The sequence below is a fragment of the Furipterus horrens genome, unplaced genomic scaffold (assembly GCF_987537825.1).
Source record: "Furipterus horrens unplaced genomic scaffold, mFurHor1.1.pri manual_scaffold_10, whole genome shotgun sequence".
Taxonomy (NCBI): Eukaryota; Metazoa; Chordata; class Mammalia; order Chiroptera; family Furipteridae; genus Furipterus; species Furipterus horrens.
Genome location: NW_028327180.1, coordinates 57,826,109 through 57,852,915, shown reverse-complemented (window position 1 = coordinate 57,852,915; position 26,807 = coordinate 57,826,109). Strand labels below are relative to the sequence as shown.

The 26,807-nt window shown below is 53.7% G+C and overlaps 1 protein-coding gene across 1 annotated transcript in view; it reads right to left on the bottom strand.

Annotated features, from left to right (window-relative positions):
* The window catches only part of OBSCN (obscurin, cytoskeletal calmodulin and titin-interacting RhoGEF), a 194,839-nt gene that overhangs the window by 25,028 nt on the left and 143,004 nt on the right, over nucleotides 1–26,807 (bottom strand). The window contains exons 38-63 of the mRNA XM_090290222.1: nucleotides 25,205–25,477; nucleotides 24,452–24,727; nucleotides 23,843–24,130; nucleotides 23,456–23,731; nucleotides 22,540–22,913; nucleotides 20,885–21,764; nucleotides 19,845–20,123; nucleotides 11,166–11,244; nucleotides 10,805–10,929; nucleotides 10,462–10,659; nucleotides 10,160–10,234; nucleotides 9,912–10,010; nucleotides 9,507–9,722; nucleotides 9,131–9,203; nucleotides 8,748–8,812; nucleotides 7,709–7,828; nucleotides 7,420–7,559; nucleotides 6,845–7,045; nucleotides 6,626–6,708; nucleotides 6,278–6,451; nucleotides 5,422–5,578; nucleotides 5,007–5,123; nucleotides 4,762–4,926; nucleotides 4,517–4,675; nucleotides 4,212–4,389; nucleotides 3,602–3,715 (exon numbers count right to left, since the gene is read on the bottom strand). Of these exons, the coding sequence (XP_090146348.1) occupies nucleotides 3,602–3,715; nucleotides 4,212–4,389; nucleotides 4,517–4,675; nucleotides 4,762–4,926; nucleotides 5,007–5,123; nucleotides 5,422–5,578; nucleotides 6,278–6,451; nucleotides 6,626–6,708; nucleotides 6,845–7,045; nucleotides 7,420–7,559; nucleotides 7,709–7,828; nucleotides 8,748–8,812; nucleotides 9,131–9,203; nucleotides 9,507–9,722; nucleotides 9,912–10,010; nucleotides 10,160–10,234; nucleotides 10,462–10,659; nucleotides 10,805–10,929; nucleotides 11,166–11,244; nucleotides 19,845–20,123; nucleotides 20,885–21,764; nucleotides 22,540–22,913; nucleotides 23,456–23,731; nucleotides 23,843–24,130; nucleotides 24,452–24,727; nucleotides 25,205–25,477 (5,184 nt within the window). The remainder of the gene's footprint in view (nucleotides 1–3,601; nucleotides 3,716–4,211; nucleotides 4,390–4,516; nucleotides 4,676–4,761; nucleotides 4,927–5,006; nucleotides 5,124–5,421; nucleotides 5,579–6,277; nucleotides 6,452–6,625; nucleotides 6,709–6,844; nucleotides 7,046–7,419; nucleotides 7,560–7,708; nucleotides 7,829–8,747; nucleotides 8,813–9,130; nucleotides 9,204–9,506; nucleotides 9,723–9,911; nucleotides 10,011–10,159; nucleotides 10,235–10,461; nucleotides 10,660–10,804; nucleotides 10,930–11,165; nucleotides 11,245–19,844; nucleotides 20,124–20,884; nucleotides 21,765–22,539; nucleotides 22,914–23,455; nucleotides 23,732–23,842; nucleotides 24,131–24,451; nucleotides 24,728–25,204; nucleotides 25,478–26,807) is intronic.

Here is a 26,807-nt window from a genome sequence, read left to right as displayed (position 1 = left end):
TGTCAGAGAAATGTTATCTCAGAAGACAAAGAAGGTGGCCAGCTAACAGGACCTGAGGGAAGTCTGTAGGACTTGGTGGTGGACATGCCAACCAAACTGTGTGGTCAGCTGGGCCATAAGTCTTCCTGCTTGCTGCCTGTGAATGGAGAGGAACTGGGAGGTGGCTACAGTCTGCGCTTGGATGACATGTTCTCTCCTTGCTGCTGTTGGTTCAGCTACAGGTCCCTGCTTCCCAGCTGTGTGGACAAAGCTGGCTCTTCCTGGAGCTAATGAGCCATTTTGACTCTTGGCCCCCACCCCTGGGAGCCCCATGCTCTGCCTCTGGAGTAATTTGCCCTTGACTTGTTTGTCTCTTAACTAGCTCTGATGCCAGACCCTCTTGGCAGCTGGTAGTCTCTCTCTGCTCAGACGAAACACTCCTTTCCCAACACATCCACTCACTGGCTACAAAACAGCCTGGGAGATGAAGAGCGGACACCTGGCCATCTCGCATTTCTGTTAAACTCCTTAACTGACACGTTGGACTTGTCTGCCTTGTTGCCTGGTCTCTTAGCTCCTTCAGCATTTGTGGAGAGCTTCACAGAGACAGTTCTCTTCCAAGACATCAACCAGAACTACAGCTGGGCCATCATCAACCCCAAAGGGCAGAGCGCTGGAGCAAGTGAGAACTCTGGGCATTGGAACAGGCACCAGGCACGCATGCACGGAGGGGGTTTTCTGAGGTGATAGTAAAGGATCAGGTGTGTGCAGCAGCCCTGGCATGAGACTCCTTGCACAGACAAAGAGCCATGGAAAGACATCAATGGCTGACACATGCTAGTGGCCCCTGGGTAGCAGCTACTGTAGAATGCTGGTGACAGCTGGAGGAGGTGGCCCACAGGGGTGTGTGTTCTGAGAGGGGGCCCTGACTCCTCAGAAATCTTGTTTAGCCCTCATGAAGAGAGGCTTGTGACGTCCTGCTAAGTGGATGCCCCATTATAAAGGTCAGTGCCAGGCAAGTTAGACCCCAATGGGCCCACCAGACAGCAATGTGATGCAAATGCTATGTCAGCAGAAACAGTGATGCTGCCCGGGTTAGGGTCTGGGAGAGCCCAAAGCACTAGATGTCACTGAACCGTGGACGCGTGTCTGGTTCCATCCCTGATGCTTGGCCCCTTCTTCCTCCTCTACCCAACCTCCATGGCTCTAAGAGAACAATGATCAGGAGTGGGCGTTTGTGTCCCTGTGCCAGAGGGACTAGAGGTTCCACATGCCCATCCTGTATGGCTAGGACCTCAAGCAGTGGGGGAGAAGTCAGGACTTCATGGGTCTGCCAGGCACAGAGGCCCGGATCCCAAGGATGGAATCTTCGCACGGTTGCTGGTTACCCAGGAAGATAATGTCACCTTGAGGACAACTCAGAAAACTGTAGCTGTGACTCCTACCCCTGCACCTTGTCTTTGCTGTGTTTGGAATTCCCTCCTCCAAACACAGGGTGGGAACACTTCCAGCAGGGATGCCTGCACAGGGAGCATCCAACTGGCCCAGCCCAGCCACCTGTTTCTTCCCAGATTTGTGCTCAGATCCTTGGGAGAAAGGAGGTTCTGGGCCTCCTGGGTGACACGAACATAACTGCAGTAGAGGAGAGGCCATGTCCTGAGCCAATGGCCTTCTACAGCCAGAGTGAATAGATTGTTACCAGCCCAATCCAGTCTCTGCTCCTGTGGCTCCAGCAGGTGTAGACAGCATGGCTATAACATGTCTGCTGTATGTTCACACGGCAAGGTTTCTAACACATATCTCCATGCTCTCTACTCCCTGGCAGCTGCCCTGGGTATGTCAGGACTGGGCCCTCTTCCCCCAACACTCAGCTCCTGGTGTATGAGGACATTTTGTTTACAGGCAAGTCTGACTTCTGCCCAATGCTGCTCATCCTGGCCTTAAGCTTTTGCAAGTGGCCTGGCTATTGTTTTGCCACTTACACTGTAGATGATCTGGAGAAGGACATGCCCACCCTGAGGCTGTGCACCATGGGGGCAAAGAGAGACCACTGAAGGAGCTCCCACCAGGTTGCCATGGTTCCGTGTAGAGCTGCCATGGGGCAGGTGGCACTGAGCCCACTGCATGCCACACAGAGCACATTGCACAAGGCGGCCCCTATCCTGGCAGGTCAGTGCCTCCTGGGGTTACTGTGGTGTTTGCCACCACGATGCTATTTCAGGTCAGTCAACGGCCAGCTCTAGCCACACCCTATGGCTGTGTGCCACCGAGGCCACCTGCAGCTTGACCGCTGTGCCAACATAAGCTGATTGTCGAGCTGCTCCTCACCCCTTCCACTCACTGGACACAGCTATCCCCAGAGGGGCACTCCTCCAGGGTCTCACTGGGTGATGGCCAGGGTGATAAAGACCCAGGACTTCCCAGCTCCATCTGAGCCCAGGATCCCACCCTGACTGCCTGGGTGAGGTGTGTCCTTTGCCCTCAGATGTCGCCAGCCGGCCCATGCTCCTACAAACAGCCTGGTCAAAAGGCAGGGCCGAGGAGTGCAGAGACACTTCTGGGTGACTTGACGAACAGCCTTGTCCCTCTGAGCCTACCCTTCAGGTGGAGGAAGCTCAGGGTGAGGAGGGATGGTGGGGAGGGCGGCTGAGCTGCAGAGGTCTGTACAGGGTGAGGTGTCTGAGAGGGGACTTCGCGGACCTCAGGACAAGGCCAGTAGCTCTTCTTCCAGAAGGAAGACCCCAGGCAGCTCTCTCAAGCTGCCATATGCAACCACCTGCTGCCCCCACCAGCTCCACTGTGCAACTCTGACCATGGGCACAGGGATAACCCCTCCTGTGCATCCCAGCAAAACATCCCCGGAGGTCCCCTCCAGCACCACCACCCCAAGCACTTTGTAGGCACACATACACCCTGGCTACTTGTGGACAGCAGGACAATAAGCACTGACAGTCCTGGGGCAACTCTTCCAACACCAGGGCTGGACTTGGCCACTCACACTGACCAGAGGACTCAGAGATGCTGGACATCAATGCTGAGAGGCCTGGACCCTGCCCCTTCCACAGCAGTAACCTGCAGCCCTGAGTGGCAAGGCTCTACTGAGTTCTGTGCATCCTTCCAAAAGGGGCGTGTGGGGCCTCCAACCTCAGTGTCGGAGTGAGGGTGGTCCTGGGGACCCCTGAGTTCTCTGCAGCTCCCGTCATACCCAGATCAAACCAGAGACCTCGCAGCAGCCCTCACCCCCCGCTGTGCTGACTCCGCGCCCCTTCTGCCATGTCTGCTGGCCACCTCACTGCCCCTTGGAACCTTCCAACATGTCACGTGTGCCTGGCTCTGCCCTGTTTCCCTGGCTGGCACATCACTTCTGACATCACATGATGCCTTTGTCTCTCTGCTGTCACACAAGAAGGCAGCTCTCTGGGACAGAATTAGTGCTTGCCCTGTCCCACCTCCTATGCCCTGGCTGGGCTGTCTGATTCAGGAGCAGGCAACTGGGGCAGAGGGCCTGTCCCTTGCACCCAGCCCCTGACCAGGCCCTGACCTAGGTCCCCAGTCAGCCCAATGCCTTCTGGGCGGCTCTTCCCTGTGGCAAAGCCAGAATCCCTAGGCCATGGGGACCTACCTTTGTACCAGTTGACGACGGGCTTAGGTGTGCCTGTCACATGGCAGGCCAGCTTGACTGTTTCACCCAGCTCAGCTGTGCAGTCCGCCAGCTGTTCCTCGAAATCTGGGGGGCCTGGGGACATACATACCACACACCTGGGCCCTCAGTGCACCCCTGACAGGGTCAGAAGCCTCAAGGCTGAGGGGTGTGGCTGCCACAAACATCAGGCCTTGAGATTCCACTGGGGCAGGATGGGACTCTGAATCAGAAGCATGCTGGGTATTCTTGGGGAGTGGAGGAGAGTAGGGAGAGGCTAGTGTGTGAGAGGGAGCCTCTCCTGTTCCAGGTGGGAAAGGAGCCCCAGGGATCAGACCTCCACACCTCTGACCCCGAGGCATCTACTCTGTGCTGGGGCCTCTGGGTAAAACTCAACACCCACTTGAGTCAGGACCAGCCCAGCACCCCAGCTCAGCACACAGAGAGGCTGAGCTGATTGAGGGTAGAGCAAGCCACCTGCCCCAGGAGACAGCCCCTTCCCTAATGGCTACCCAGGCAGGGGCAGGGGCCTGGGTGTCCTGGCTGAAAGGTTATAGGTTGCGAGCAGCCTCACTGCCAGGACAGCACTCACGCCAGACAGGCAGGGCAAGGCGCTGCTGGATGCCAGAGATCTCCTTAACCCAGGCATTCTTGGTGATGACAGTCCGTGCCTGCAGGAGGTACTTGCGCACTGAGTCCTCCCGCTCATGCCACACCTCAAAGGCGCGGTCGTCCCCCTCCACCTGCTCATTCAGGTCAATGTGGCTCAGCTGTGGAGGCAGGAGGCAGGCTGACTGCCCTGGATATGGCCAGAGGACCAGCCTAGGCCTCCTCCCACCCACCCTACAGGACCCCTGCCCGCCTCCCCTCCCCGCCAGCTGCCTAATGTCCACAGACCTTCATCATGTTCCGGAACACATAGCTGAAGGTGTCGGTGTGCGAGTCCCTCTTAGGCTTGCAGACCACCAGGTGGTGGGGGAACAGGAAGATGTGGCGGTGGTGGCCTTTCCAGGGCATCCGTGCACCTGGTGCCCCCTCCCACACAATGAAGTGGCCCTGGGAGAGCAGCCAGCCCTTGGTCAGCCTGGGGCACAGCCCCCACCCTGCCCCATGATCCACCCTGCATGGCACCCACCCCAGACCTGGCGGATGGGCTCGCCCAGGGCCTCCAGGGTGCCTGGATAGTTCTCCATGAGCGACACATGCAGCTGGTTCTCAGCACGCTGTGGCAGCGCCGACACCACTGCGTAGGCTTGCTCCAGCAGCACACAGTTCTGCCGGTTACGAGCCTTGTTGCAGATCAGCTCCTGGAGAGACAGCAGGTCAGAGCGTATCCCCTGATCAATGGGGCTGGATGAGGCGTGAGGGTGAGGGACAGCCTGCCTACCTTGAGCAGGGCCTGGTACTGCTGGACCCGCTGGACCGGCTGCTCCAGAAAGTGCTGCAATGGGGGCAGGGGCGGCTGCAAGGGGTCAGCAGCTGACAGCACCTCCTCTGAGTATTTCTGTGGGAACCACAGAGTGTGTGTCAGGGCAGCAGGGTGAGGCCCGGAGATGGCTCATGCACACAGTCCCTCCTTCCCAGGTGGGCTTCCCCCTCTCTCCACCCTCCATGATGGCTGGTCACTGACAGGTGGGAAAACCTTCAAGGGGCTCTGCCTGCTTTATTCACGAAGCCAGGGCCCAGGGACGTCGGCAGTCTTGTCGGAGGGGGTGGGGTTCCCTGGCAGGTGTGGGGAGGCAGGGTGAAATCAGGGAAGGTGATCTTGGAGACAGGACCAGCAGCAGCTGGGGAACGGGCACCTTGTAGAACTCCTGCACGGCTGTGCTGACCACCACTGACTCAGCCTGCACTCGGCCCACCAGGAACTCCAGGTACTTCTCAAAGGCCACCTGGTTCTTAATGAAGCACATGGCCACATCGTCATCCGTATCACAGCGCTGCAGCTCCTGCAGGAAGCTGCCATGGAGGGGACAGGGTCAGGACTCTGCCCATGACCTGTGACCCAGCCCCTGTCTTCAGGTTTGGGAGAAAACAGGTTCTTGCCAGGGCCGAGTCCCAGTGGTTCCTGGGAGTGAAGTGAGCATGGGCCGTGGGGGCATGTGTGTGTGGTGTCTGGGGTGTGCACATGTGGGCAGGTATGTGTGTACGCATGCAAGGAAGTGCATGTACATTTGGGTGTACATGTGTAGGCATGTGCACACCAGTACACCAGTACATGTGTATGTGGGGTGCATTGTGTGCTATGCATGTTGTGTGGCTGTGTGCATGTATCCCATTCCCATGTATTTAAGGCACACATGTACATGCATCTGTGCATGTGTGCCCATGTAATACATGCACTGCATGTTAAGGCATGCAAGTGCACTCATTTGTGTGTGCCTATGAACAGAGGTTGCAGCAGGTAGGACTGCTGAAGGCACTTCATGGGTAAGCCAGGTACACATGCCTGTGTTCTTGAGGATGTGTGCATCTTTGTACAGAGATGTGGTGTGCCCACAAGTAAATCAAGTCCCCAGGTTTCTCTCTCTGCTTGGTTCTTTCTTGCCTACCCCAAGGCCCAGCCTTGTGGGTACATGTGCGTGTGTGTGTGCATGCCTGTGTGTACAGTGTATGTGTCCACGTGTGTACATGTGTGTGCACACACAGGCCACCCACCTGCAGTGGAAGTGGCTGAGTTCCTGCACATTTCGGAAGATGACGGCCTTCTGGCTGGCCACAGTGGCAGGCACATGGGGGCAGCGGTCCAGGTACTGCATGTGGTGGCTCTGTAGGAACTGCAGCTTGTCCACAAAGGCCTGCTCAGAACTCAGCAGCTCCTGGATGATGGAGCTGGAGGAAGAGCGTGAGAGGACCCAGAACTCAGGGGCTAAGGGGGCACCTCCCCTTACACACAGCCTGGGGCCAGACAGACAGTGGGCGGGGCGTCCCCATAGGGCTGTCCCAGCGCACAAAGTCACCAGGCAAAGACTGCCCCCCACTCCCGCTCCCGCCATAGTTCCTCACCTCAGCCGCCTCTTATACTCGTCCTCAGACACTGCCTCCCTAGGAAACTCAGGGGCCTCAGCAGGCCCCCACTCAGGCGACAGCTGGTGAGGAACAGAGAGGGTCATAGGTGGCCTTGGAGCTGACCTGGCCCTGTGGGGGTCACATTCTCATACTCATTGGGGGACAACAATCCAAGGACAACACCCCCCCCCACACACACACACACAGTCCAGGTACCTTGAGCCGCCGGTCCAGGTAGGCAGGGGACACCCAGCCCTGTCGCGAGGGGCTGGACTTGGTGGGCTTGGTGCGCACAAGCCAGCGCAGAGGGTGGGCTGAGTCCAGTACCTCCACATACTGGCCCTCTCGCAGTGAGATGGTGTCCTGCTCAGCCCCCAGAGGCAGGTAGTCAGCTGTGACCACATAGATGTCAAAGATCTGGGGGAGGGGGTGCTGAGTCAGATTCAGAGAGGGGCCAGCTGGGCCTCTCCCAGCCCCAAGCCACAAAGTCCCTGGCATTAAGTGGAGAGGAAGAAGTCATCCTTAGATTCTGAGAAATTATACAAGCCCAATCAATTTCTGCTGATGGAAACACAATAAGGGGTGCCGGGTAAGGCCCCCCAGAGTGACAAGGGGGAGCCTTGGGGGTGCTGGGGTGGCCTGGGCATGGTGGTGATGCTGGCTGCTTGCTCAGATGTGCACTTTCAGCCTCCTCCACCTGGCTATCTGAGGGCCCCCCATTCCCTCCCCAACCCTCGCTCCTTTCCCCCTTTGCAAGCCTCATTCCCCCAGAACCCCCACCCCTGCAGCACCTCTCCCCGGGAGTCCCCATCTTCTGACTCTGAGGATGACTCCTGAACAATGGAGGAGGGGCGTGAGCGGCCATGCCGGGGGGATGCGGACGGTGTCTTGGACTCCTCATCACTGTCACCTCCAGGCACCTGCAGCTTGGCTGGGGGCACAGAGCATGTGACACTGGGAAGGGACAGCTCCTTGTGCCCCTCCCTGTGGGTCTCCAGGGTGTGGATGTGAAGGGCCTGGCCCTGGGTCACCACCCCCACAATCCCCCACCCAAGATCTGGCTCCACACAGGCCACTCACCCTGGGTGATCTTGGCTGACACCATCTCTGTGATCTGCGAGGTCAGCTTCTGCAGGAACTCCTCCGTGCCCACCTCAGCCAGGGACAGATGGCCATGGGCTTTGGGTGCCAAGGGCTTTCCTAATGTTCAGACCCTAGCTCAGCCAGCGTGCACTTCAGACGCGCCTGAGCACCCCCGCCCCCAGGCCCACCGTGAGCTCAGGGTTCAGGGAAGATGGGAGCACACAGGCTCAGGACTTGTGCTGCCAGCAGCAGAGAGGCTGACCAGGCTGAGGGGCCTCAACAGCTCACAAGTGTCTGAGCCAAAGTGCGACTGAGAGGCTACAAATGCAGGGAAGCAGGGCCCAGGAGAGGCGCAGCAGGTATCCAGGAGCATGGGCGGCCAGGGTTCATCCAGGTAGAGGCCAGGGTGGGAGAGGAGCTTGAAGATGTTGGAGCCCTCAATGGGGTGCGTGCCTCCTTTGTTAGGGGCACCAACTTGGTAGCTGGTCTAGGAAGGGATTCAGGAGGAGCAAAGGCCAGACCCCAGATATCTGGCCCTAGGGTGTGGAGACTCTGGAGAGTGGCGAGCCTTGGTGGCTGGGGTCAAGGGTAAACAAGGGCTGCTGAGGGGGTAGGTGTACATCACCCAAAAAGTGACCGAAAGGTGGGTGATACTCTCATAGCCCTACTCTCTATTTCTGTGCAGACTCAATATTTTTCAAAAAATGTTTAAAATATACCAAGGTTCCAGAACACCCTGTGCAGGTGCCTGGGAAGGGACTGCACATATGGGGTGCTCACCCCAGCTCTGACTTGGCAACCACCTGCCCCACACCTGGGCATCCACACAGCCGGCTGGACGTCTGGATGTAAGAGCTAAGCCAAGGGCTGGCCAGGCACAAAGGCAACCAGAGCTCAGAACTGGGCCCAGAGGGGCACCTGGGGAGCCCTAGCCCACAGCTGGGAAAGCAGGTGTTGCTGGTCACCTGGGGTTGGGCAGCCTCCTTCACATTGCAGCCCAAATTAGGACTATGCCACCTGTGCCCCCTGCGCATACCTTTCTGCCCAGCAAGGTCAGTGAAACCTGCAGGTTCCAGCATCTGTTCAGAGATGGCTTGGGTCCTAAAGAGGGTGAGGATGTCCTGAGGGCCTGGGGGGTAGCCACCACCCATACCCTTGGGTGGGAGCTTCTGACAAAAAGGTCTGAGGGCAGTGGGCCAGGTGCCACAGTCAGGCCCTGGAGAGCCCCCATTTTACAATGGGGAAACTGAGGCACAGAGAGATTTGTGGGTTTTTGGGGGGGGGGATGGCCCAAGCCACACAGCTTGCAAGGGGCAGAGCCAGGCTGTGGTCCAGGATGATGCTCCCTCTCCAAAAGCAGTGCTGTCCCCCACTCCAGGGCCAGGACACCCATTAGCTCGGGCACAGCCCCTCACTCACCCCTGAAGGAAGGTGGAGATGAGGGCCTCCTTCATGCCAGCTGTCTCCCCAACTGCCTCCGCCTCCTTGGGCACTGTCAGAAAAACAGGTGGCCACCAAGGTGATGTGGGCATGAGATGATGTTGGTGGGGACCCCTGCCCGGGGTGTCTGGGCAACCTCCACCTGGGGGCCTTGGCCTGTCTGTCCAGAGCTGCAGCAGAAGGCTGTGCCGGGCACCCTGCCTCGGCCCACACCCACCCCACCCAGGGCAGGGACAGAAACAGCGCCAGGAAGAGACTGCTGGAGGAGGGGTCTCAGTGGGGTCTCAGGGGTGGGGTGCAAGTCTCCAGGTTGGTGGCTCCCTCCCATCCCCACCAGCCACCCATGCCCACTCACGGCCAGAGATGCACAGGCTGGCAGAGCAGAGGGCCTGGCCAGCGGCGTTGGACGCAATGCAAGTGTAAGTGCCCTGGTGCTGTGGGCCCACATCCAGTAGGACCAGGCTGTGCTGCTGGGCTGAGCTGGCCACCGTGTAGCCCAGTGTGTCTGGGCCAATCCACAGTACCCGCTCTGCCTCCTCCTGCAGCCAGTGCACAGCCGGGGCTGGCAGACCTGGGGTAGAATGGGTTGTAGACAGTCAGCCCCCACTGAGAAAAGGATTCTACAGGGGTGCCTCTGATCCTCTCTTGGGGCCCTGAGTTGGAGGGGGATTGCTCTGAGTCCTTAAGAGGTTCCAAATGGGAAAGGGGCTGCTCTGAGCCTCCCTAGGAGTCCTGGGTGGGGGAGGGCAGGATGCCCTACCTTCAACCTTCACAGAGAAAGTGATGCTGGAGCCCTTCTTCACCTTCTTGGAGGTGAACTTCTCCAGGAATCGGGGTGGCACCAGCTGTTGCTGCACATCTGGGGAGACATAGGCAGCTGCTGATGACCAGTAAAGAGCCACAGCTCTGCCCAGGCCCAGGCCCCCATCCACCTGGCAGCTGTCCCTGCAACCTATTACCAGTGCTCTTCTCTCCCTCCACCTGACAGGCATCCCCACATACCCTTACCTGAGGTTCCAGCTCCCTTCTGCACATCTGGACTTGGCTCACCTGCTGCTGGCCTCTCTTCTGGGTCACTGGGGCCTGAAAGAGGCAGGGGTGTCACACCTGAAGTGGGATGCAGCTTCTTCCCTTAGCCAGGGCCCTGCTCAAAGTGGGGGCCCCAAGGACACCCTCCCACTCCTGCACCAGGCAGGCAGGCATCTGCCCTCCACTGAACTTCTGCCCATGGGGCTTGACCCACAGGCCCAGTCCCAGACCCGCCACTGCAGAGGGTGGGGATGCAGGTGCACATCTGTCCCAGCACGCACCTCGGACCAGCAGCCAAGCAGATGAGTAGGCAGCACCCACAGTGTTGCTGATGTAGGCTGAGTACTGGCCAGCATCCTCGCTGGTGACTGAGAGGATCTCCAGGGTGTGTAGCATCTTCTTGTCCACCATGCGGATGTGTGCAGAAGCAGCCAGGGGCTGCCCATCTTTGAACCAGTATAGGCGGGGCACTGGGTAGCCTAAAACCAGAGGGTCACTGTCCATGGGCACTGTGCCCTCCCTCTGGCCCAGGGAGAGAATCTCTGGAGACACCTTGGGCCACAGTCACTGCCTGACCACTGCTGGCAGGAGGCACCACCTGACCCTGGGCCCTGTCCCCCTCACCTTTCACCTTGAGCTGGAACTTGGCCAGGCATGTGCCGGGGGCCACCTGGAGGTCTTTCAGCTCCTCCACTATCTGGGGCAGTTGTCCCTCCTCTGATGTAGATTCTGCACCCTCCTGCTCGTGGCTGGCAGAGAACAGAGAAGGGCAACGTGATGTGGACAGGTGAGGGGTCCAGGGCAGGAATGGTGGGGTCAGGCCCGGATGGCTTCCTAGGTCTGTTAGCATGCTGGACAGAAACTGCAAGGCCCAGGTGAAGCCCAGGACTGGGATGCTGTCAGTACAAACCAGCAGGGCCACCCCCCCACCAGGGATGGGGACTGCCAGTATGCTGGGGACTGCCCACTCCTGCATGGTTCCCACCTGGACAGGTAGCCTTGGGCGCTGACATAGGATGAGGTCTCTGTGGCATCTGCAGCAGTGTCATAGTCAGTGCTGGTCACTGGGGACAAAAGGCAAAGCTGGAGCCAGGCCGGTGCTCCTCCGCCTGGCACAGCCCCACCCAGAGGCCACCTGGTTCTCCCTGCACAGCTATCCCTGGGAGCCACTTACCCTCCTGAGTCAGAAATTGTGGGGACACGGCTACCCTGTGGCCCCTCCTGCCCCCAGGCTGTTACCAGCCCAAGTTCCAGGCCTGTAACTAACTATAAGACCCAACAAATTGTAAACATGGAGTGACTCTGGGCTTCATAAAGGGCAGGCAGGGATAGTGGCAGCCTCTTCCAAGTCTATTCCACTAGAGGACAGAGGTTGATGTATCTGAGCTCTAGCTGGGGGCTTCCATTTTTAGCCACAATAGTGCAAAGAGGGACTAGATGTTTGTGTGTCCTACAAATTCATATGTTGAAACCTAACCCCCAAGGTGACAGTATTTGGAGGTGGGACCTTTGAGAGGTGACTAGGTCATGAGGGTGGGACTGATAGAAATGGGGTTAGTGTCCTATGAAAGGGACCTCACAGCACTTCTTCCACTGTGCTAGGACACAGCGGGGAGGGGCCATCAGCAACTCAAGAGAACCCAGCTCTGCTGGCACCTGATCTTGGACTTTCAACCTCTAAAACTGGAAAAATGCGTATATATTCCTGTTGTTCAGAAGTCACCCTGTCTACGGTGCTTTGTTAGAGTGGCTGAAACTAAGACACCCTCCCGGGGAAAGAATTGAAACAAAGGAAATACTGTACACGAAACAATGCTGGTGATGTTATGTAATACATATTCAGTTTTGTCGTTCCTGGCACAGAGCTCCTAAAGCCCTTGGAGTGTCTTTCAAATTCATCACAAGCCCCTGTCAACCACATCTGAATTTATGTGATGAGGCCATTTTGGAAAGCTCCTAAGGATGGGAGCTGTCCGCCAAGAGTTCTGACCGTGTGATAGAGGGCTGGAAGTCTCAGGCCCTGGAGGGAGAGCAGAGGGGCTGGAGGTGGACTCAATGGTGCCTGTGGAGTGAAGCCTCCGTGAAAGCCCCAAAGGCCTCAGTTTGAAGAGTTTCTCCACTGGGGCACACGTGGAGATGCAGGGAGGGTGGCGGGCTCAGAGAACAGGGAAGCCTCTCGCCTTCCCCCATACCTGGCCCTTTGCATCTCTTCTATCTGGTTGTTCCCAACCTATATCCTCTATCATAAGCCAGTGATCTAGTGAGTAAATGTTTGAGTTCTGTGAGCTGCTTTAGCAAACTAAAGGAACCCAAGGAGATGGCTGGTCAGTCAGAAACACAGGGGACAACCTGGACTTACCACTGGCATCTGAAAGGGGGGTAGCCTTGTGGGACTGAGCCCTTTACCTGTGGGGGTCTGACACCATCTCCAAGTAGGTAACGTCAGAGCCGAATTAAGTCATAGGACACCCAACTGGTGTCAGAGAGTTGCTTGGGTGGGGAAAACCCCCACACTGGAATGGGGTACAGAATCACTGACTGGTGCTAAGCAAGTAAGCACACTGACCCCTTACAGAGAGCAAACAAAGGTGAGCCCTGTGATCACCCAGCTTCCTGCCTCAGTGTCCAGACCTCAAAGAGAAAACCAAGACAGAGCCAGGTAGACCCTGAGTGATGAGACAGAAGGCAGTCAGAGTCCACAGGACAGAAAACCAGAGCAGAGGCAGCTGCACACAGCCCCTCCCTCAAGGAGTCCTTAGCAAGCACATCAGGGAGAGGAGAGCCCCCTGAGAGGCCAGAGGGCAGTGCAGGAGGCATGCAGGCCTCCACCAGACAGGAAGGATCTCCGACCTATGGCACTTTCCCCAGGAGAGGGAGCAGATCATCCCCGAGGGAGCCTTGCCTGGACCTCCCCCAACAAATCATGATGCCCAGGCCGCAAAGGACCAGCTGCTTCCAAGGAAGTCATGGTTTCCAGAACACAGTTCAGTGAGACCGGCAGGAACGTACCACATCAGCTCCCAGCAGAGCAAGACTCAGTGTCAGGCCCCCTATCACAAGTCACCAGACACATGAGGAGGCAGGAAAACAGGAACTGCCACATGGAGAATAATTAATCAGAACTGACACAATGTTGGAACTGGCAGAGAAGGACATTAACATTGGTGTCATACCATAGTCAGTGTGCCCGAAAGTTAAGTAGAGGCATAGAACATGGGAAGATGACTCAAACAGAAGTTCTATTAAAAAAATACAGTATATGAGACTAACAGCAGATTAGATACTAAGAAGAAAAGAACAATGCAGTAGAAATATCCAAACAAAATGCACAGAGAAAAAACAGTTTTAAAGACTCAAAGAGTATCAGTGAGCTGCACCATGGCTTCAAGTGGCTTGATTACATGTAACTGAAGTCATCAAATGAGGGGAAAAGGAAAAATATTTGAAAAAATAATGGCAAAAAAATCCAAACTTATTGAAAACTATAAACCCAAAATTCCAGAAAGCTTAGTTAACATAAAGAAAAGTGCACCAAAGAATATCATAATCAAAGACCCAAATAAATAAAATCAGGAATGGAAAGAGGAGAAATTACAATCAATACTGCAGAAATAGAAAGGATTATCAGAAATTACTATGAACAACTATATGCCAAGAAATTTGACTACCTGGGTGAAATGGACAAATTTCTAGAAACATATAATCTTCCAAAACCGAATCAAGAAGAAACAGAAAGCCCAAATAGTCCAATACGGCTAGTAAAATTGAAGCAGTAATTTAAAAATTTCTGGCACAAAAAAACCCTGGACCAGATGGGTTCACAGGTTAATTTTAGTGAAGAGCTAACTCCTATCCTTCTCAAAGTATTGCAAAAGATTCAGGAAGGGGGAAGGCTCCCAAACTCTTTTAATGAGACCAGTATTATCCTAATTCCAAAACCAGTAATGACACAACAAAGAAAGAAAACTACAGGCCAATATTGCTGGTGGACATAGATGCTAAAATCCTCAACAAAATATTGGCAAATCGGATCCAGCAACACATTAAAAAGATCATACACCATGATCAAGTGGGATTCATTCCAGGGATGCAAGGATGGTACAATATTTGCAAATCAATAAACATAATACATCACATAAACAAAATGAAAGACAAAAATCACATGAACATAACAATAGATTCAGAAAAAGCATTGATAAAGTACAGCACCCATTTTTGATAAAAACACTCAGCCCAATGGGAATAGAGAAGCATACCTCAACATAATGAAGGCCGTATACAAGAAACCTGCAGCCAACATCATACTCCAGCAAAAACTAAAAGCTTTCTCCCTAAGAGCAGGAAAAAGACAAAGGTGTCCATTTTCACCACTTCTATTCAACATAGTATTGGAATTTCTAGCCACAGCAATCAGACAAGAAAAAGAAATAAAAGGCATCCAAACTGGAAAGGAGGAAGTAAAACTGTCATTATTTGCAGATGGCATGATAGTGTACATAGAAAACCCTATAGGTTCCACCAAAAAAACTACTCAACCTAATAAGTGAATTTGGAAAAATAGTGGAATACAAAGTCAATATTCAGGAAGCAAAGGCATTTCTGTACCAACAATGAACTATCAGAAACAGAAACTAGGGGGGAAATCCCATTTATTATAGCAACAAGAAAAATAAAATACCTGGGAATAAACTTAACCAAAGAAGTAAAAGATCTGTACTCAGAAAACTATAGCACACTGAAGAAAGAAATTAAGGAAGACACAAGTAAATGGAAGTATATACTGTGTTCATGAATTGGAAGAATTAACATCATTAAAATGTCCATACTACCCAAAGCAATCTATAGATTCAATGCAATCTCAACTAAAATACCAATGATATATTTCACAGTTATAGAACAAATATTTCAAAAATTTATATGGAACCAAAGATGACCCCAAATAGTTTCAGCAATTTTAAGAAAAGAACAAAGTAGTAGGGAACACAACACCCGATATCAAACTATATTACAGGGCCACTGTAATCAAAGCATTATGGTACTGGTACAAAAACAGACACATAGATCAAAGGAACAGAATAGAGAGCCCAGAAATAAACCCATGTTTCTATGGTCAATTAATATTTGACAAAGGTAGCAGGATCATAAAATGGAGTAAAAATAGCCTCTTCAATAAGTGGTGTTGGGAGATCTGGACAGGTACATGCCAAAAATGAAATTAGACCACCAACTTACACCATACACCAGAATAAACTCAGGATGGATAAAAAACTTAAATGTAGGCCTGGACACCATAAAAGTCCTAGAGGAAAACATAGGCAGTAAAATTTCAGATATCCCACACAACAATATTATCACCAAAATATCTCCTAGGGCAAAGGAAATAAAGGCAAGAATAAGCAAGTGGGACTACATCAAATTTAAAAGTTTTGGTAGGTTAAAGAAAGCATCGGCCAAATGAAAAGGGAACCAACTGTATTGGAAAACATATTTGCCAATGATACCTAGGACAAGGGTTTGATCTCCAAAATACATAAAGAACTCATATGACTCAACACTAGAAAGACAAATGATCCAATTAAAAAATGGGCAAAGGACCTGACCAGACACTTCTCCAAGGAGGACATACAGAGAGTCCATATGCATATGAAAGGATGCTCAACATCATTAGCCATCAGAGATGCAAATAAAAACCACAATGAGATACCACCTTACACTGGTCAGAGTGGCCATCATTAACAAATCAACAAACAACAAGTGCTGGCAAGGATGTGGAGTAAAGGGAATCCTAGTGCGCTGTTGGTGGGAATACAGACTAGTGCAGCCACTATGGAAAACAGTACGGAATTTCCTCAAAAAAACTAAAACTGGAACTGCCTTTTCACGTAGTGATCCTGAAACACCAGTTCAAAAGAACCTATGCACCCCTATGTTCATAGTAGCACTATTCACAATAGCCAAGTGCTGGACACAGCCTAAGTACTCATCAGTAAATGAGTGGATTAAAAAGCTGTGGTACATTTACACAACGGAATACTATGCAGCAGAAAGAAAGAATTCCTACCCTTTTTGACAGCATGGGTAGAACTGGGGAGTATTACACAAAGTGAAATAAACCAGGCAATGAAAGACCTATACCATGTGATCTCACCTATAAGTGGAACCTAATGAACAACAACAACAAAAAGAAGCAAAATAGAACCATTTACATGGAAATAAGAAACAAATTGACAGCGACCAGAGGGAAGCAGAAGGTGGATAATGGGGGAAAGGTCTAGCCGAGGAACAAGTATAAAGGATCCATGGACATGAACAGCAGGGTGCGGATTGACTGTGGGAGCAGGGGATGGGCAGGGCAGGGGAGAGCAATGGTGGGAAAATTGGGACAACTGTAACAGAACAACAATAAAAAATTCATGCATGAAAGGACACCATCAAGAAATTGAAGAGACAACCCAAATAATGGGAGAAATTACTCAAAAACCATATATCTGATAAAGGTCTAGTACCCAGAATATAAAAAGAACTCTTACAAGTCAAAATAAAAAAACAACAACAAATAACCTAATTTAAAAATGGGCAAAGGATTTGAATACATTTTTCCCAAAGAAGACATGCCAATGGCCAATAAGTACATGAATCAATACCCCAAGGCATTGTCACAAAAAAATGCAATAGATACCACAATGAGATAGCACCTCACACCCCTTAGGAGGGTGGTTACTAAGAAAATTAACAAGGAGGGTGGTTACTAAGAAAATTAACAAGAGCTGGCGAGGACATGGGAGAAGAAAAGGAAGCCTCATACGTTGCTGCTGGAAGTGTGAAATGGTGTGGCTGCTGTGGAAAAAGTTTGCAGGTTCCTCTGAAAGATACGGTTACCACATTGTCTAGGAATTCCATGCCTAGCTACACACCCAAGAGAACTGAATACATATGTCTACACAAAAAGTTGTACATGGCTGTGCATAGCAGCATTATTCATAACAGCCAAAACAACCAATGGATAAACGTCACACAAGATTGGATAAGAAGTCCATACCCAGCGGGATATTTTTCAGCCATAAAGGGAATGAGGTACTGACATATGTTACCACATGGATGGACCTTAGAAACATGCTCAGTGACAGAAGCCAGACACAGAAGACTACATATTGCATGATGCCATTTATATGTAATGTCCAGAATAAGCAAGTCCACGGAGACAGAAAGTGGATTATCAGTTCCCAGTCGCTGGGGGAGTGGGAGAGAGTGACGGCTGATGGGTATGCAGTTTCACCTGGGATGATAAAAATGTTCTGGAACTAGATGGTACTGATAGTTGCACAACCTTGTGAATATACTAAAAACCAATAAGTTGTATATTTTTCTATAGAAATTGCAATTTATTTATTTTGGGGTAGGGGAGAATCCTGTGGAAGCCACATGAGCCTGGTCCTTTTTGTGTGCACAGGAGGTCCTTGACACTTCTGTGATAACTGGCCTGTTTCAATTTTCCATCTTGCCTCAGGTGAATTTATGGTGCCCGAGGATTTTGAGCCTCTGTCCCTGCCAGAACCAGCTTCCTGGGCATCTGACAAGTGTGCAGTCCCACAGGGTCCTACACCCAGAAGGGAGCCTCAAACATGGCGGGGAATGCTCTGAGACTACCTGCTGTCTGCAAATTCTTTATACATTTCTTAAAAGCTGGATTTTATGGTGTGCAAACATCTAAAAAAAATTTAAACCCCAATAGAAAAGACAAGTTATGTACAGAGAAACAAAGAATGCTGCCATATTTCTCATTGGAAGCAATGCAAGTTAGTAGACAGTGCGGCTACAGCCTTAAAGTATGGACAGAAAAAGCTGTACTAGCAAAAATATCTTTCAAAACAAAACCAAAATAAAGACTTTTTTTTTTTAGACACACAAAAGGTGAAAGAATTGCAGCATACACAGTCTACAAAAAATTTTAGAAGATGTCCTTCGGGCAGAAAGAAAGTGACACTGGGTAGAAATCCAGACTTACACAACAGAATGGGGAACACGGGAACAGAGATACTGTACATGGGAAACATGTACACTCCTGTCTTATTTAAAATTACTGTTATTGTTGTGTTGTTAATAGTTTTTTCCTTTTTATTTTCAGAAAACCGTGTATCCACATGCTATTCTGAGAAATAGTGCAGAGATCCCATGTACCCTTCATCCAGTTTCTGGCAAGGTTAACTTTTCTCTTAACTATAAATGATGACATTGATCCATCCATCAAACTTGTTCAGATTTTACAAGGTTCACATGGATTCCACTGGGTGTGTTCATGCAATAAAATGCAGTTTCATGAAACCTGTTGCATGTGTCACTAACATGTTCCTTTACCTTGCTGAGTAGCATTTCACAGGACACAGTTAACCATCCATGATCTGAAGGAAAGGTGCATCATTACCAGTTTTTGGTTATTAGGAATGAAACTACCAGGAGCATTTGGGTGAAGGTTGTATTTTGAATTTGAGTTTTCATTTCCTGAATAAACACTGAACAAAATGAATATTGGCCCATGTGGTAAGTACATGATTAGTTTTGTGAAAACTGTCACACTGTCTTCCAGAGTGGTTGCACTGTTTCCCACTCCTGCCAGTGGCCCATGGGGGTCCCCTGATGTTGCCCCTCAAATGCAGGGGTGGCAGCACCGTTTTTACATTAGCCACCTGTACTGTGCAGGGATGTCTCACTGGATCCTGCTTTACATTGTCCTGTTGCTTAATGTGTGGAACACCTTCCACATACTTATTTGCAATCTCTGTCCTTTCCCATGAAATGTCTACATATGCTCCTATTCTAATTAGATTTGTAAACATTTTTTTACTGTTTAATGTGGAGCATTCTTTATATAGTTCAGATAAAGTCCTTTACAAAATGTGCGGTTTTCAGATATTTTCTCCTAGACTGTAGCATTTCATTCTCCACACCAGGCTTTCCCACCACAGCATTAACTCCAATGACATCCATTTTATGAATTTTTTCTTTTATGGGTCAAATACACGAAGGCCTTTCCTAGTTCTAGGTACTGAAGGTTTTCTCCTGCTGTTTTTCTAAATTTTTATATTTTACATTTTGGTATATAATCTATTTGAGTAAATTTTCATATAAGATAAAGTCTAGGTTTTTGTGGGTTTTTTGCTTATAAATGTCTGAATTACTCCAGCACCATCTGTAGAAATTCTATCCTTCCTGCATTTAATTGCTTTGTACTTTTGTCAAACAGACATGTTTGCTGGGGTCATGGTGTGGTCTCTGGTGTGACCATCCTCCATCCTGTATTTGTCTAGGGGCCTGCCAGGAGTCACCACTTTAGAGACATGTCACTTAGGAATATAAAGGGATTTCGGAGCTGTGAGCCAGGAACCAGAGATGAGACCTGATATGTATTCCTAATTGGCCACAGTGCCACTGATCATCCACCATACCCCTGGACACCTCCAACCTTTCTGGGTCCCTCCTCAGCCCTAACATTTCTCAAGGAGTTAAGGCCCCCACCTCCACCCCAGGGGGCTCCCGGAGAGCTCTCCATCAGCCACAAGACCCTGAGGCCCCAAATCTGGACCATCATCCAACCCCACACTGCCCCTCCTAGCCAGGAATGCCCGAGCCACCCACCCTGGGCGAGCAAACCAGTGGCCACACTCACGGTCCACTCGGAGTTCGGCCTTCGTGGAGGATACACCCACACTGTTCTCAGCCAGGCAGCGGTAGACGCCCATGTCTGTGGGCACCACGGCCGTGATGATGAGCTGGTGGCTGCCCTGCTGGTCGTCACTGATCATGTAGTGGTCGTCCTCCTCCAGCACCCTCCCATCCTTGAACCAGCGCACGCTGGGCACCGGCTGGCCTGTCACCACACAGTCGAAGCTCACAGGGTACCCGTCCAACACTTCCTGATTCTGCAGCTCGGTCAGGAACACGGGGGCTGGGAGGGACAGGTGGGGCATACATATTAGCCCAAGCCCTGGCTCCTAATCACCCCGGCTGTGGCAGGTCCACATATATGACCTGACGGTTCCTGTTCCAGTGACAGCACTCAGAGACCAGGTGGCCAAACAGCTCCTCCTGCCTCCCCATTCTCTAGGAGAGTCCTCCCTCTGTCAACCTGGCTCCCAAGCCATGCTGGGGCCAGAGGGACAGCACACAGGGAGCAGGAGGAGGGGACATGGAGGGATGACCAAGGCAGTTGGTTAGTAGTCCTCACGTTCAGAACTGGAGGGGGAATATTTCAAGGCATGACACCATGGGTCAACAGCACCCCTTCTGTCACTTCTAGGGACATAAAGTAAGCAATGGAATGTCTTTTTAATTAATTTTAATTGTTGGAGTTGGAAATGGGAGGCATACCAGACCACATGGAACCCCAACCTTTAAGCAGGTTGCATCTCAAACCCTCATAAAGAAAAAAAACCAAAACTTGGTATTCCTCTAGCCAGTTCACAGATAAGTGTGCTGAGGCTCCAAGAGTCTAGCTAGTAACACATGGACCTGGGGTGCAGGTGGAGCGGACGTTCAGACAGAGTTCTATCCACCCCAAAGTTGGGGTTCTTCCAAACTCAGTGGGTGGCATCTGCCAAAGGCCAGAAGCTGCAGCCCAGCCAATTCCTTGACCTCTCAGTTGACCCTGGTCACCCACCAGCCTTGCCTCACCGCTCCTGCCCAGCCCCAGGCAGCTTACAGACTCACCGGACTCTGTGATGCACAAGCTGGGCACTGGCTCCAAAGGCGCTGTGGGGGCGAGGGCCACCTTGGCAATGCGTATCTCTACCCCTTGGGGCCCCTGCTCTGACAGGCTGATGTCCACCCTGATGCCCAGCATGCTGAACATCTCCTGGAAGTGGGTGGCCGCCCGGCGAGCCTCAGCCAGTGTCTCGAAGCGGATGCAGACTGAGTGCTCATCCTCACGGTACGTCTGCCAGTCCCCAGGTTCCTCCGGCTCCGCAGAGCCCTCATCTGCACTCAAGAAGATCTCTTCATCCGACACCTCTGCTGAGCCCTTGGTGTGGAAGAGACGGTGCAGCCGCCGGGCTGCCTGGCGGAAGGCGTCGTCCAGCTCCCCACCAGATGAGCTCTCAGCCTCACTCTCCATCCCGCTGATAACCACTCGGGCGCTGTGGGCTGCACAGCCAAACTTGCTGCTCACCTGGCAGGTGTAGCAGCCAGCATCAGCATGGCCCACACCAGTGACCAACAGAGAGCAGGTGCCATCCCCAAGCTGGTCAATGTGGTGGTGTCGGCCATCTGTCAGCTCCATGCCATCCTTCAGCCAGTGAGCCTGCACGTCTGCCTTGCTAGACACCACACACTCCAGATGCAAGACATCCCCCACCTGAGCCTCGGTGTCCCTGAATGTGCTGCAGAACACCGGCCCCTCCTGCTGCCTCATCTCCTTCCGCACCTTGTAGCCCTTGAAGGCAGCCTGGATCTTCATGGCTGCCTTGTCCAGGGATGGGTCACCAAGGTCCTCACCACTCAGCTCTCCCGGCAGTGGGCATACTGTGACTGGCTGCTTCTGCTGCTTCTGCTGCTTCTGCAGCTTTCCAGAGGGGGCAGCTGGGGCCCTGGCCTGTGTGCATGGGTCAGGTAAGGAGATAGAGGCCTGGGTCAGGGAAAGGGTGGGTGAGGCATCAGGGGCAGGCTGGAGGCAGAACCCGGTCTGTATCTCAGCTCCAGCAGGCCACTGTGCCTCCACCTGCTGGGTAACTGCACTACCTTCACTGAGGCCAGGTCCTTGGGGCTCCTATTGTCACAAAAAGCAAGCCTATCCTTGCTGACAGCACTTCACACAGTCATCAGACAGACTCACAGGGTTAGGAGGAACACTACAGAGAGGCCAGCTGCAGCTCCTCAGGAAAAAGTTTTAACAGCTGGATGAATTGGGTGAATGGTAGATGGTGGCAGGGTGGATGGACAGATGGTGAATGGCTAAATGGGTGGATGGGTAGATCAGTAAATGGAGAGATAAATGTATGGACAAATGCTTGATGGATGGATAGATAAATGGTTAAATGGATGGCAGATAGATGAGTAAATGGATGGTGATGGATGGTGGATGGATAAATGGGTGGTGACAGACCGATGGACAGAGAGTGAATGGGTGGACAGGTGGGTGGTAGATGGGTGGGTAGATGGGTGAATGTGTGGATAAACGTGAAAATGAATGGAGGTGCATGGACAGGGGGGCTGGTGGATGCATGAATGGATAAGTGGGTGGCAGATGGATGGATAAATGGTGGTGATGGACAGATGGATGCAGGTTGGCTGGCTGGCTGGGTTGGTACGTGATAGGTGGATGAATGGTGGATATATGATGCTTGGATGCACAATGACTGGAGACTCACCTTGCTGGCCAGCAGAGAGGTGCCAGGCTCCCCAACCTTCTTGAGATAGGTGACCAGGGAAGGAGTGCCTGCCCGGGACTCGTCATCAGAGCTGGTGTGTGAGAGATCAGCCTCGCCAGTGCGCGCCAGCTCGTCGGCCGTGGAGTAGCCCTCAGACAGGTCAGGCGCTGCGTCCTCCGCCTCCTGCTGCTGGCGCAGCAGGCGCCCGTCGTCCTCTGGCAGCTCGCTGATGGAGTCCAGTGTGGGCTCACGGCTCATGCGGCGCTTCCGGGCCAGAGCCTCCCACAGCAGGTGCAGATCACCTTCCTGGGCTGCCTCGAGGGGCAGGCTGGGCTGTGCAGGGGCCTCACACCCGGGTCCTGGAGTCAGCGCCACTGCAGACAGAGAGAGACCGGTCTGCCAGGCGGGAACAGAGCCCCGGCCCTGGCCGTCCTGGATGCCCAGCGGCAGTTTCCTCAGGACGCCCCTGCGGCCTGCCTGGCCCTGGAGAGCTCTGAGGGAACAGCTTTTATGAGGCTTTAGAGGCTCCAAAAGCCTCCCCGTGCCCCAGCTTCCCCTGGGCAGGCCAGGCCTCAGGCCTCAGAGTTGGGGAGAGGAGCTCTGAGGCCACGGGAGATTCAGAGGGCAGGGAACTCAGAACACGAGGGATGAGGACTCAATGGATCTGCAGTGGGTACCAAGGGCTGTATGGCCAAGATCTCTTTCAGGGAGGGGGTGCAGCCTAAGATGCCAGAGATAGGGGTTCTGACGTGAGGCTGAGCCACACAAGGTCTGGGGTCTCCCCAGCAAACCTCAGTCTCCATTGGTTTGAGGCAGGTGTCTCAAGCAGAATCCCTGCTGTGGCAGGTCACCCCAGCCCCCAAGCCCAGGTTTCCCCCCACTTTTCCACCCCCACATGCTGGGCCCAAGGACGCACCCTGGAAGGCGAAGGCAGCAGCAGAGATTGGGTCCCTGGCAGGGCAGCAGCTGTACTCGCCCTGGTCCTCTGCTAAGAAGCCGCGAATCACTAGTGTCTGCCGCTGACCCTGGGAAAGAACCTGGAAGCGCCCACCAGGCTGGATGCGCTCTGTCCCCTTCAGCCAGACAGCCTCACCGGCCTCTGCCACCTCACACTCCAGGTGCAAGTCCTCACCCACTGCCACCTGCCGGCTCTCAGGAGCAGGAGGCACAGGTGCAGGTTCCAGGGGCTCTGCTGGGGACAAGTGCATCAGCAAGAATGTGCCCTGGCCCCCACAGTTTGGGGAGGCCTGAGTGCTTCAGGCTAGACTCACCCTCATGGGCCAGGGCCACAGTGGCAACTCACCTAGCCTCACCGTCTGGGGCAGGTGCACAGGCTCTCCGGTGCCTGCAGGACCCACTGCAGCCACGCGGAAGCGATAGGTCTCCCTGGGGGCCAGGCCGTCCACAATGCACTCAGGCCCGGGCACCAGTTCGTGGCATAGCTGCCACTCACCGGTGGCAGATGCCTTCATCTCCACCTGGTAGCCACAAAGGCCTCCGCCTCCATCGTTTGTGGGTGCCACCCAAGACAGTGTCACAGAGTGGTCGCTGCGCCCCACCACCTCAGCATCCTCTGGGGGGTCAGGAAGGCCTGTGGGGTGGTGAGGGAGGTGGTCAGTTCCGCTTCCTCATCTACCCACCTGGATCACAGCCCCTTGTGCCCTGGGGTCTAAATCTGGGGCGCAGTGAGGGTATGGGCAGGCCACCCCCCAGGCCTGTGAGCAGTGATGTTGGTGTGCCTGTCTCAGCGAGCGAGGGTCATGCATTTCAGTCACAGAGACTGTGTGCCCAAGCCCACCCTGGGTGGGGGGACACGGGAGCCCCCAGTAGCTTCTGGGACTGAACTTCCCTCCTCTACATGCCCACGGGAGAGTCCAACACCCGATCTGCAGCAGGCAGGCAAGCCACCCACCCAGCACAGTGAGCCGTGCCGAGATCACGGCGTCGTGGGCAGCGAAGGTTACTTCACCAGCGTGGTGCTGCTGGGCATGGTGTAGCAGCAGTGTGTGGTGGCTACCATCTGCGGTAACCATCCAGTCGGTGTCATCTGGTTGTACCGCCGCCCCATTGATGTACCAGGTTGCCTCGCCCACTGGCACTACCTCACTGAGCATGCAGCTGAAGTGGGCCTGGCTTCCCAACCGCACAGTCGCGTCCTGCAGGGGCTTCAGGACCTCCAGGCGCCAGCCTGTAGGGCAGGGGCCAGGGTGAGAGCTCGGGACCAGGGATCACCTCTGGGGACTTGGAGACCCCCAAGCCACCTCTCTGACAGCCCCTACCCTCCCTCCACTTCCTAGCAAAGGCTATGATCCCAAGGCTCTGGTGGGGCCTCAGAGACCGACAACCCCCCAACCCGCCACCCCCATCACAGCCCTTCCCACTCCGCCCACTCCCTCCCTGATCCTGCACAGTGTCTGAGAGGCCCACGTCCCCAGCGGCTGCAAGCTCTCCTTGAACACTGACATATGGTGGCAGGGCTGGCTGAGACCCGCAGCTACATCCCTATCCCTTTGGTCCCAACCCAATTCCCATAGTCCCACAGTGCAGTGTTTTGTGGAAAGGCTCTGAGAAGCCCATGCACCTTGGGCGGGCCCCAGTTCAACCATCGCACCACAAGAAGGGTATCCAGTGGGAGGGGCTGCAGAGGCTCCGCCCATACCCGCACCTCTGACTGTAAGAAATGCTGAAGTCACCACGTCCCCTGCCAGGAAGGTCACTCGGCAGCTGTCCTGAGGCCGCAGGTTTTTGAGCAGGAGCAGGTGCCGCAGACCATTCTCAAAGTAGACCACCTCAGTGTTCTCAGAGCTGCGGACTGGCTCGTCGTCCAGTAGCCAGGAGTGGGCGGCCACCTCGGGCTGGGACAGCTGGCACTCGAACAGGGCTTCGCTTCCCTCCAGCGCCTCCACGTTCTCCAGGCCGCGTACCACTGTGTTCTTGGCTGGGGGCGGAGAGGGTAGCTTAGGGGGTGGTTTAGGGGGAGGCTTAGCCCCTACTGCTCAGGCCCCCCACCCCGTTGAGTGGCAGAGCACCCCCCCAAGACATAGGTTTGAACAATGGGTACCCAGGAGGGAGACAGGGGTGTCCACATGGAGCTGTCCTGTGTGTCCTCCATGGTCTGATCACCCTGCTCATGGTCAGGATGGGGGTCCTTCCCACCTCACAGACGAGAGGTCTCACAGGTATTACTCAGACTCACCAGAGCCACAGCCAGGCTTCTAACTGGCCTGAGGCTAACCTTGCCCGGACTGCAGGTGGGGCTCTGGATCTGGCCCTCCTGTCCTCTGCCTCCCCGCCCACCCCATCAGACTTGCTGGGCTGCTCCATCCCTCACTGGGACCACAGACACCTCTGCCCACATTCCCCAACCCTCTCTCGTTCTCTCCTACAAAGTCTGAGAGTCTACAATAAACGGCCACACATTTTTCATGGAAACCACAAACTCAGTGCCTGGCTATGCCAGTGTGCCACTCCTAGTGCCATTCCCAGGACAGGAGTCCAGCCAAGAGAAGCGACAGGAGAAGAAACTGGAATGGGACGGAAGGAGGAACACATGGCAGACAGCAGGGCATCAGGTTGGCAGGATGAAGGACGTACAGGGTTAAGTGGGGTGAGGGCAGGCAGGAAAGGAGCGCCAGGTGACCAGGGCTGGCCCCAGTGTTAGGGAGGGTCTGGCCTAGACCCCCGACAGCAAGGAGCCACTATAGGCACTGAGCTGGGGGCCTACAGCCCCTGTCGCTGTCTGCGTAGTGGCCTGGAGTTCCCTCTAGCTTGTTCGCAGCCCATGTGAGTGCACACATGCAGGCAGGGGTGTCTGCTGTAGGCAGGAGCCCAGGGAGTGAAGGGAAGAGGGTGTCTCAAGGCAGAGGGCTTGTGGGCCATCTGCAACCCTCTACCAGACCACCCTTCTGCCTGAACTGCTTACGCCACAGGCCAGACGTGCCATGGCTCAGTCCCTTTCCTCCCCACTTTGGTCTGACTGTATTTTGCCTGACCACAGGACCAGAGCTCCAGCTGATGGCACAGGGTGGGGTGCAGGGGGAAGTGTGGGAGATCACTATCGGAACTCCCACTCAGCTCAGGTCCCTGGGTGTCACCACTGCTTTAATAAAATCCCAGATTTTAAAGCAGTAGTAAGCCCCTGAGCACCTGTTGTGCCTATTTCCTTCCAGTACCCCCTTCTCCACTGGCCCCAGCCCTGCTCCCAGTCCCAGGACACACTGCAGCCCCTCTGCAGAGCTCCTATCACATTTTCCAACAGGGATGTCAGT